Below are 12,025 nucleotides of genomic sequence, written 5' to 3' on the forward strand. Positions count from 1 at the left end.
GTCATAATCGACTTCACTGGGCAAATGCTCACCTTCCAGGACCACTGGCAGGCTGGAGAAGTGGTGCTCTTCATGGATGACTCCCGGTTTCAACTGTACAGGGCAGATGGCAGACAGCTTGTATGGCGTTGTGTGGGCGAGCAGTTTGCTAATGTCAACGTTGTGAACAGAGTGCCCCGTGGTGGAGGTGGGGTTATATTATGGGCAAATGTAAGCTACGGACAATGAACACAATTGCATTTTATTGATGGCAATTTAAATGCACAGAGATGCTGTGACAAGACCCTGAGGCCATTGACGTGCCATTCATCTCCTCCATCACCGCATGTTTCAGCATGATACTGCACGGCCCCATGTCGCAAGGATCTGGACACAATTCCTGGAAGCTGAAAATGTCCCAGTTCTTTCATGGCCTGCATACTCACCAGACATATCACCTACTGAGCATGTTTGGGATGCTCTGGATTGACGAGTACGACATCGTGTTCCAGTTCCCGGCAATATCCAACTTCGCACAGCCATTGAAGAGGATTGGGACCACATTTCACAGGACACAATCATCAGCCTGATCAACTCTATGCAAAGGAGATGTGTCACGCTTAGAAAGGCAACTGGTGATCACACCAGATACTGACTTTTTTATTTTATTTTTTTATCCACGCCCCTACTTTTTAAAAATTATTATTGTTATTATTATTATCTGTGACCAACAGATGCATATTTGTATTCCCAGGCATATGAAATCCAGATTAGGGCCTAATGAATTTATTTATATTGATTGACTTTTCTATGAACTGTAACTCAGTAAAATCTTTGAAATTGTTGCATGTTGCGTTTTATGTTTTTGTTCAGTGTATATAAAAATGTAAAAAAATAAGAATACACACAATTCAGAAAGAAATGCCAGATAAGATCCTCTCAGGAAGTGCAACTATAAAACATATTTCAAATGGCTTGTTTACACTATCGTTCATCCTCTGATCGGGACAAAGTAACTGATATGATAATGCATGCTTTGGAATGGAGTAAACCTGTTCTCCTTAACTAAAATGACCATCCAGAGGCACTAAAGTAAATTTTACCCATGGCATGTTCCCCAAGCTGGCCCGTATGTTTTTATTAGAGCAGTAAAGAAACTAGGCCCTGGATCAGTTTATTGGGGAAAGGCTAAAGCCCATATGAAGCAGCGACAGGCCCCAGACCAGTTGACCCGCTCTGCGGCTGTGAAGTGGGGACGCTGTCACTTACAGTTCCTCATAAAAGCCTGTGGAAAGGCCTTAAATACAGGGTGAGGGGTAATTGATACTCTTGTGTTTGTAAAGGGGTTGTGTACTTGTATGTGGGGCTAAAGACTGGCAGCCAGGGAGAGGCGCTCCGCCACGTGTGAAGGGGGAATCCAGGCCAGACATGCAGCATCGGGAGAGAAAGCTGTAGGCTGACTCCAAAAGGTAAAGGAGAACAGAAAGACGACTGCAACTTCCTCAAACTGAGAAAGTTGTCCAGAGCCACCAGCAGTTTTTAGCAGCTTCACAAACTGTCTCAACGAGTTCTGTTCAGTTATTTTACTTTCCTTTTTCCTCTGCTAAAACACTGCCGAGGAGGCATTTGAGGAAAAATAAACACATCTTGATTTAATTACTAACTCCCCCTCATTATACTGTTTCCCCTTTGAAATTAACCATAAATCCGTTAAGCATATTTCACAAGAAATAAATCTATTTTGTTGGGTTTGGTCATCATTTTCCCTCTCTCGACCCATTCAATGCAAAACAAATAAGCAAATTAGCAGCAGTATTCGGACATTGTTAAACACTCATAACACTAATTCTGGAAAGGAGCTTGGATAGCATTACAGCCTTAGAGCTGTGCAAGTGTTTGTAAGATTACGATGGCTCAAAATAGCCAAGATGTAAGTAATCTGGTTTGAGTCCACAAATAAACCTCACAAATAAATCTTTCAATACCAAATCACCTCTCCAAAGGCGACAACTAATTGTGACTGACTTCACATAGTTAAGTCAAGTATATATTTTGGTTTGTAACGGGATACAGTGATTTCATTCTAAAAGTGGAACTATTTATTTTGGTCTCAAACAGAACCCTAGGACCCAGTCATTACACTGATATGCTTAGGCCTATATATCAATTTTCTACATTGGCTTTCAAGTTGTTTTACTATGATGTGAATATATACTTTGGGGCGGCAAGTGGTTAGAGCATTGGGCCAGTAACCGAAAGGTTGCTAGATCGAATCCCCGAGCTGACAAAGTAAAGATCTGACGTTCTGCCCCTGAACAAGGCACTGTTCCTAGGCCATCATTGTAAATAAGAATTTGTTCTTAACTGACTTGCCTAGTTATATAAAGGTTAAATAAAAAATAAATAAAACATACTGAACAAAAATATAAACGCAACAATTGTCTAAGATTTGCTGAGTTACAGTTCATATAAGGAAATCAGTCAATTGAAATACATTCATTAGGCCCTAATTTATGGATTTCACATGACTGGGAAGGCTGGAGCCATGGGTGGACCTGGGAGGGCATAGGCCCACCCTCTTGGGAGCCAGTCCCACCCAATGGGGCGCAAGGCCCAGCCAATCAGAATGAGTTTTCCCCCACAAAATAGGCTTTATTACAGACAGAAATACTTCTCAGCACCCTGGCCCCCCTTCGCACAGAAGGTGCAGAAGCCGGATGAGGAGGTCCTGGGCTGGCGTGGTTACACGGGGTCTGCGGTTGTGAGGCTGGTTGTGCGTACTGACACATTCTCTAACACAACATTGGAGGTGGCTTATGGTAGAGAAATTAACATTTAATTATCTGGCAACAGTTCAGGTGGATATTCCTGCGTCATCGTGGCTGATGACTGATGATTGGCTGAGATAAATTGATGATAACATTATTGGGGGGGCTGTCTTGTTAGACTTCAGTGCAGCTTTTGACATTATCGATCATAGTCTGCTTCTGGAAAAACATGTGTTATGGTTTTACACCCCCTGCTATAAAGTGGATAAAGAGCTACTTGTCTAACAGAACACAGAGGGTGTGCTTTAATGGAAGCCTCTCAAATATAATCCAGTTATAATCAGGAATACCCCAGGGTAGCTGTTTAGGCCCCTTGCTTTTTTAAATTTTTACTAACGACATGCCACTGACTTTGAGTAAAGCCAGAGTGTCTATGTATGCGGATGACTCAACACTATACACGTCAGCTACTACAGCGACTGAAATGACTACAACACTCAAAGAGCTGCAGTTAGTTTGAGTGGGTGGCAAGGAATAAGTTAGCCCTAAATATTTCTAAACCTAAAAGCATTGTATATGGAACAAAACACTCACTAAACCCTAAACCTCAACTAATTCTTGTAATAAATAATGTGGAAATTGAGCAAGTTGAGATGACTAAACTACTTGGAGTAACCCTAGATTGTAAACTGTCATGGTCAGAACATATTAATGCTGTAGTAGCTAAGATGGGGAGAAGTCTGTCTATAATAAAGCGATGTTCTGCCTTCTTAACAACACTATCAACAAGGCAGGTCCTACAGGCCCTAGTTTTGTCGCACCTTGACAACAGTTCAGTTGTGTGGTCAGGTGCCACAAAAAAAGGACTTAGGAAAATTGCAATTGGCTCCGAACAGGGCAGCACGGCTGGCCCTTGGATGTACACAGAGAGCTAATATTAATAATATGCATGTCAATCTCTCCTGGCTGAAAGTGAAGGAGAGACTGACTTCATCACTACTTTTATTTATGTTGAATGCTCCGAGCTGTCTGTCTAAACTACTGGCACACAGCTCGGACACCCATGCATACCCCACAAGAAATGCCACGAGGTCTCTTCACAGTCCCGAACAGACTATGGGAGGCACACAGTACTACATGGAACTTTATTCCACATCAAGTAACTGACACAAGCAGTAAAATTTGAAAAACAATAAAAAAACACCTTATGGGACAGCAGGGACTGTGAAGCAACACAAACATTGGTACAGACACATGCATACACACACAATAGTATACGCACTATACATACATACACATGGATTTAGTACTGTAGATCTGTGGTAGTGGTGCAGTATGGGCCTGAGGGCACACAGTGTGCTGTGAAATCTGTGAATTTATTGTAATGTTTTAAAAATTGTATAAACTGCCTTACTTTTGCTGGACCCCAGGACGAGTAGCTGATGAGGATCCATAATAAATGCAAATACAATTACATGCTCCCTCAAAACTTGAGACATCTATGACAAAACTGCACATTTTTAGTGTCTTTTTATTGTTCCTGGCACAAGGTGTACCTGTGTAATGATCATGATGTTTAATCAGCTTCTTGATATGCCACACCTGTCAGGTGGATGGATTATCTTGACAAAAGCATAAATACTCACTAACAGGGATCAAAACAAATTTGTGCATAAAATTAGAAAGAAATACACTTTTTGTGAGTATGAAAAATTTCTGGGATATTTTCAGTGTAGATTGGAAGTACAGTCAATTATGAACAGTTTTGTCCCAACTATGTTCCAATAGCCTAGTGTTCAAAAACGTTCTTGCCTGTCACACTTCCTTCCTGTTCATTGATGTGGATGAGCTGAAAGGTGAAGCTATTGTTCACCTCTGTGGTCCTGCAGAAAGTAGTCAATGACAGGGAGCTATTTCAGAGGCCTAGTAACAATGTTTTTATATATATATATATATTCTGTTGATAAACTGCTTATAAGCATTTGATAACCAAGCAGTATATAAAATTACCTCTTATACTACAGTGTATTGGGAAATAAAGGCAGTTTGATTACCTTACTCCAGTCCACACTAGTATTCTGTAGACCATAGGCTATGACCCTTCTCCTCCATTATATTGGTAATTGTTATGCATTTTGTTTAGTGGCTTATACCTCCAATACCCCACAGTCTATTCCTTTTCTCCCTCTCTGTCTCTTAGCTGATTGCCCGGGGGCAGTTGATTCGGGGAAATGGTTTAATTTGCATGCAAATGATTCCAAAACACCAGTCATTCACACCGCTAATTATACCAACGTTAGGACGGTGACTTCCTGACATCACGGTTGGTCGTTGGCATTCGGGAGGGAGGAGGTGGTGGTGCTGGCAAGGACAGCCAGGCACTCATTCAGCCAGGCACTCAGGCGAGTAAGTCGCTGCTCAGCGCTCTGTATGGTTACGCACTAAAAGTCCCTGTGGAACATTTTTTTACTTTCTAGTTTTCTGTTGCTGCCTCCGAAAGGATTGTTTTGGATTTGTTCGGAACGTACACATTTTAGGCTATTGCATTATCTCAACGTAGGTGGACTAACTGTAGAGGTATTTGTGTTCAACCACTTATTGTTTTTTTTCTATAAGTATAGCTTTACTTCCAAGAATCCGTGCGCTTGTCGGATGTGTTTGCGGAGCAGCTTGACTAAAATACTCGCGGAGCGAGGGGGACAATAGTCTAGGAACATATTGCGGCTTCGCACGGACCAGAGAGTGAGAGTGCAGGATTCGTAAAACTGTGACGCATGAATAGTAGGCTAGCCTAGACTATGAAAAGGCTTGCAATGATGAAAGTGTGTTTGAAAACTACCATCACCGGAAGCAGAGCCGTGCTCTCCCTCTCACCTACTTTGTAATAAGGTAAGCAAAGCCGATATTCTATCCTTTGCTCCATTATTATGTATCAAGCTGTTATTGCGCAGTTGACAAGGCTATCTTTGCGCCCTGTTGTGTCCCAACCTTCAGGACACTATCCATTTCGGTTTTTATATTGTGGTTTGTTCAGTGATTCTACCCTCATGTGCATTTTACCAGTAAGCCTATGCTCTCGTGAGTCTTCTCACGTACCCCCCGTGGATAGGCCAAGTACCCCCAGGGGTCCTAGTTACCCCGGTTGGGAACCACTGGTTTAGTTTACGAGGAAGAAATGACAGAAAACTGCCACCCTGGGTGAACTGTTAATGCGGTTGAAAGGTCTTGTTGGAAGTGGATTTGATATTTTCTCACCGCAAGATAGGCTACATTTGTTGCCCACTGTGTTCTACTGTGTAGCCTATATGGCTCTCATGGTGTGCTCGATTAAAAATAAATAATCATATCTATATCAGTGGACTATGAGTTTAAATGTATTTGACAATTAAGCGTTCATGGTTTAGAAGTAGGCTAAATGTTACCATTGCTGATGCTACTACTTAGGAACGTATCATTCTTTAATAAAAAAAAGAAGTGTGTTCTCGCACGCAATAGTAGAAATAATCTCACTATCTTCACCTCTCATTCATAGGCTATCCTCTGTAATGGATGTGTTATTATACCTTTTCTCTTCTCTTCGTGGTGCGTGGTAAAAAACGAATCAGTGCCTTTCAGGGATTAGATTTTGTTGTGTTGTCTCTAATGGTCTGGCACTGGCCGGACGCGGGATTGATTGAGTCAGGATAGGTCATTTTGGATTCGCATATGAACGGATTTACTGTGGAATAATTGACACTCCAGCAGCTGGATACGAGTCCAGGGGTAATGGAAATGTCAGGCTGTATTGCTCTGAAACATCTATACTACCGGTTGCCTCAATTCATAGGCAACCAACCATCTGTCTTGGATGCAAAAGGTCCGTTTTTGACCATCCATTTTCAACACCATGACATGTTTTAATTCCATCCATCCATTAGGCTACATTTAGACTAGTTGTGTTTGTCAGCTTTTCAAACTTGCTGATCATTTTACAGATGGTTTCCCCAATGACAGTTTGACAGTCTCTCATGAGATAACCATAGCAACAGTTCCATATGAGGACTGATGTCTCGGGAGCCTGCCCTCTCTGTGACTTGCCATGCATATGTAGCAGTTACAGAACAAGTAAACACTTATGAATAATGAATATGATCTTCTGGTATGAAGCTGCTGTAGCTGAAAAGCATCATGCTCAGTTAGATGTTACATAACTCTAATCCTTGCTCACTTCCTGCACTTCCCACTCTAAATCTGCACATCACAAAGAGGCAGTGTAGAGAGATGACTGGCCTTTTCCCCCCAATCTACTTCTCTGAGACAAACTATGTTATGCGATAGTGTCCCGTGTGTGTGTGGCTGCTTATCATATTCTGTGTTGTCTTGCATGTGCCTGTGTGTGTTGGAGAGAATGGATTGTGATTTATTGCGTCAGGTGGTCGCAGGGCTAATCTCCATTAGATGGAACATATTGGATCGAGTCACCAGTAATTAGCTGCTAATAACAAATGCCTTTGTTGAGTTTGATTCCTCTTCAGAATGTTGTGCAGTTCAGTGATTTTAAAACTGAACGTGCATGCTTCAATAAACGACCAAATTAGGCCAAACGAAGACTAAATACTTTGTTACTGTTTCCTTTGACACAGTACCATTTGCATGTTCAAGGGTTTTCAGGAATGTAATCTTAATAGCGCTGAATGGAAATGTTCATCTGATCTCAGAGAACAAAAGGCAGTTAAAAAAAGAATGTCCTCCTCTTCTCCATGCAAAACAAAAGCAGCAGAGAAATCTTTCTGCTGCCGACCTCCAGCTGTTCCTCGAAACCTCTCCTCTGGGCTGCCGTGTTAAACATGGTGTCTAATCTGTCCGGAATGATGCCACGAAAAGCAGCATTTGCTCTGGGAGCTACTCCAGAATGAGTCTGGGATGGGGTTCTTTTCGAATACCACATCAAGCCCTCTCAACTCCATGGCTGTTTTTCAGGAAGACGAGCGTTGTGGATGTGTTGCACACTTTAGAGGAGGTGTTTACGACCTGAATGACAACTTACCCTATGGCAGATGTACCACCACCACTCAATCCAACCTGTTGAGGATTTGTACCAGTACCTCAGAGGATTTGTACCAATACCTCAGAGGATTTGTACCAGTACCTCAGAGGGTTTGTACTAGTCCGTAGGTGGTTAAAGAAATCCAGAGTGGTGAATAAATAATGCTTAATAAAATACAGTACGTATCTCTAGTCTAGTTAGAACTTGTTTGTGTGTGGGTCAGTCTAGTTTCTTGGGCATCGGTTCCACCAGTGGATTGAGCCTGTGCGGTTGGTGTGTCTACTGACTGTGCAGTGTGTCAGACTGTAGCTGTTTAACTTGGCTGTTGCCGGGGAGATGTGGAGGAGCGATGTGATGATTAACACTGCGGTGGTGAATGATTGTCTGCTTACATCAGTCTCAGGGATTATTGTCCTCTCGGATACCTTCCAGTCCGTAAAGGGTTCCTGCTGTGCTCTGGGCATGGAAGGCTTTACCTGCCCCAGGAGAGGAAAGGCTAGCCATGTTTAAAGGGGAAACCGTCTACTTAATTTACTTCGTTCTCCTCCCTTCGTGGAGGCGTTGGTGATGCACTTGTATTACCAGAGTACTCAATTCCCCCTAATTGAAGTCGTGTAGATGACTAGTGTAACATGGGATAGTGTTTCAGGCTGGAAATCCCAGTCATGTGCAGCGTGTTGGAAATCAGAGGCTTAGGCCCTGGGCATATCTCTGCCAATTCTGAAGCAGGGAGATCAGATGTTTGGGAGGTGAATCACTGGACGATGTCCTCCATCTGGAGAGAGAGAGACTCATGGGTCTCACGGGACTCCAGCCCTCCTGCTCACATGCCCAGCTCAAAGACAAGGAGAAACATTGGCTTGGTGTTTTGTAAGGCCTCTGTCTGTATCATTTTAAAACAGAGACACTACTCTAACCAGGAATGCAGTGTGAAACACTCTCCTCCAGGCCCAATGTACTCCTCCAGGCTATATTTAAACCCCTATCGCTAAGCCTGCTCGCCACCAAAAAGGCAGAAGGAATCCGCTAGCATCAAGAGGAGTGGGAGATGTGTGTGTGTGTGTGTGTGTGTGTGTGTGTGTGTGTGTGTGTGTGTGTGGCATATTTATACAAAAAAAAAAATGTTTCTTTTGGCGTGGCTTCCTGAATCATCTCTCCTGTGTTCTAACGTACATTCGGTGTGTGTGTGTGTGTGTGTATGCGAGTACGTGCGTTTGTCTCCTGTTAATCACTCATCCATTAGTAATGATGGGGGACTGCTGTATTGTAATGAGAGGACTCTGGATGCTTTAGCCCCAGGCTAGGTGTCCTACCTCTGGGATGGGCTGTTTAATTATCTATTCTCCTCCACTGTACGGATGGACTGCTTGTCAGAGAGCTGACGACTTAGTCTGCAAGGCCTGGCTCCATGTACTACTTACTACTTCCATCAGTATTCATAGATTAGATATCTTGGCATTTCAGTATATGTTGCTTTAATATTCATGGAGACTGCTCTCTGAAGCCAATTGCCTCCAGGAGCTCAGGTAGATTGCCCTTGCCAAAGGATATTGAAGAAGCAGAGATCTGCCTATTAGACATGTACTCGACCCCAGACATGCATCACTAGTTTAACTATTTTTAACATGTCAGAAGGTTTTCCACTAACGCAATTGGGGAATCCATCTTTACAAAACCATGTGTATTTTTTGTTTGTTCTCAATAGTAATCAGCCACCTCTCTATTTCACTTCACAATGCTCATTTAAATAACTGGTTAATAACAACCCAGTGCAGATGCAAATGTTTAGTTTGCCGTGTATAAAGGCAGAAACACTCTTTGGATGGTGAGGCTGTATCAGGTGGTGTACCTAGCTAACTACACTGTTCCCAGTAAGAGCCTCTGTTTCTTTTTGCCGTCAAAGAGGCCTTAAGCCGCTGTTCTTCTGACCCTGTGCTACCCACCAGGCGTCTGTCTGGATTATGGGTTTGGCTGCCTGAGGGGCAGCAGAGGTTAGTGGATATGACCTGCAGGCTAAAACAGAGGACTTTCACCATGTCTGTCTGGGTGTAGCCTAGTTCACAACTTCAGTTTGTTCTGTTTTTAAGGGGGGGGGGCACTAGTCACATATACTATGCTTAGACTGAAAAGGACATAAAAACGAAAGCGCCACACTCTTACAAACATTTGCAGTCGTTCTTCTGTATGCAAACAAAACGGATACCTTGTGTGGGCTTGTTAACTCGTTGTCTGGTTCTTGATGAATGAGAACAGAGTTTTATCCTGTCTGAGCATCTGAGACAGTTTGAAGGTAACCTTGTAAAGACAGGAGGAGAAATGTGTATTTAAAGTACTGCTTTCCATCACTGTCAGTAGCTCGGCGAATCATTTCCTTAACCGGTTTGTCATTATGTCCTCACTCGTGTTACCTAGAGAATTGTGGGAGCTAGAATGTCTACGAGATCCTTCTTCCTCGGTGAGACGCGCGGCAGGAAGCCTTGACATTTGAACCCTGGCCCTTGAACTATTGTGGAGTTTAAATATCACATGCTTCGTTGCTTTGCAATAGAAAACCCTCAACAAAGATAGACATCGAAAGAGTTCTGAACTCGACCCACATTTTGCCGTACGTACAAGACATATGTCCTGGTTGGCTAGCCACAGTGTTTAATATCACCATTCACGTGGACATGTGTCCACTCGATGCTTGGCCTATGGATAACTGTTGATCACTTTTATCTTCCCTGAAGAAAGATCTGTGTCTACTGTAAGCTTTTATAACTCGTCGCTGACCTCTGCTCTCTGTCCCTGTGTCCTGTAGGAAGATCTGTGTCCATTGTAAGTGCAGGCTTGAGGAGCATGTGATGACAGCCGTGCCTCTGGAGATGGAGAAGACCGTCACTAAGCTGATGTATGACTTCCAGAGGAACTCCACCTCAGACGACGACTCAGGCTGCGCGCTGGAGGAGTATGCCTGGGTGCCCCCAGGGCTCAAACCTGAACAGGTATGAAAGATCGACACCCCGGGGTGTAGGGTTTGATTTCCCTATTCCATCTCCTCTGTGTTGGATCAAAGTTTCATTCACCATCTTATGTTGCGTGTTTGGTGTTCAAGTAAGCCGATTTGGTTTACAAGGATTATACGATGCCGGGTGTTGAATTAATATCTAATTCATTCTGCTTGCAAACTGTTTACTCGTGGTTTCACAAGCCCGTTGTTGACTTTGTTAGGCTGGGATATGCAGAAACACATCACATGGCCTGTGAGCATCCAAGAAAAACCATCTTCACAAGGCTCTTGTGTACTGAAGGTGTGCGTGTGTGGGAGTTTTTTTATTTATTGGACAATGAAACCTTTATACATATGAGTTTCATTTTCTTGATGAACTGAAAGCAAGCCTTATTGCCTGTGCAATGGGGTGGTCAATACGCTGTTAACTCATCCCCCATTTCAGTCACGCAAGGCTGAGCACAGCCATTTTTCATCCCCGAGGGTCACGTGACCTCCAGTCAATTAAGCTCCACTTTGGCAGGCCGGTGTTCAGCTGCTTTTTTAAACTGGAGACTGAAGAGGGTAGGCTGACTGATAGCTTTCCAAAGCAGTAGGGCAGTGAGACAGGGAATGTTGCCGTTAAAGGAGAGACTTTGCATTGAGGAAATAGGCTATAGTTTGTAGGATTTACTGCGGGTTGCATAATTATGTACATTGAATTTCCACGAATACAGTTAAGCTCTTCCAAACCTGACGTACAAGTCAGTCGAGTCATAGAAATGTGTTTTTTTTACCTTGCACGGCGGGGGGAGGAGACTTTTCAACGCCCTGCCCAGCCACAGAGGGAGATCTGAGCTCCATCCAGGTGTATGTTTCTCCTCAGGGACACAGTCCCACTGCTCCATCAGGAGGAGCCTGCTATTCAGTCTCGACTGGTGTCAAGTCACCATTCTGTAACTACGTATTTTAGCAGTCCACAAAGACTGTGGGAATAACTAAACGTGATTTCCCCATGCTCTGTAATGAATGTCTGGATTCGTGCAGTAACAAAATTGTATTAGCAATGTGAAACAGAATTTCAGCTGCATTCCAACTACAATAATCATGTTTTTGTTATCTCTGAAACCAGGTATCAGAGTTTATTGGTTTTTAATTCATAGGGAACTGAGTTTCCTGAACATTGCTTTTACTCATTTTTTTTATAGGACTGCCATTATTGGCTGTTCTGGTCTCAGGCAGGCCCAGCCAATATGCACTCTCTCTCTCAATGTCAGAGCTAAT

The 12,025-nt window shown here is 43.1% G+C and overlaps 1 protein-coding gene across 4 annotated transcripts in view; it reads left to right on the forward strand.

Annotated features, from left to right (window-relative positions):
- Nucleotides 1-12,025, forward strand: part of LOC106583026 (prickle-like protein 2) — a 115,020-nt gene that overhangs the window by 88,096 nt on the left and 14,899 nt on the right. For 3 of the 4 annotated variants that reach the window (XM_045705234.1, XM_014166766.2, XM_014166768.2), the window contains one exon: nt 10,574-10,757. In XM_045705234.1, the coding sequence (XP_045561190.1) occupies nt 10,617-10,757 (141 nt within the window). In that variant the 5' untranslated portion in view covers nt 10,574-10,616. Of the gene's footprint in view, nt 1-5,100; nt 5,637-10,573; nt 10,758-12,025 lie in introns of those variants that run through there. The other variant, XM_014166767.2, reaches the window with a different exon arrangement.

This window comes from Salmo salar, chromosome ssa22 (genome assembly GCF_905237065.1).
Source record: "Salmo salar chromosome ssa22, Ssal_v3.1, whole genome shotgun sequence".
Classification (NCBI taxonomy): Eukaryota; Metazoa; Chordata; class Actinopteri; order Salmoniformes; family Salmonidae; genus Salmo; species Salmo salar.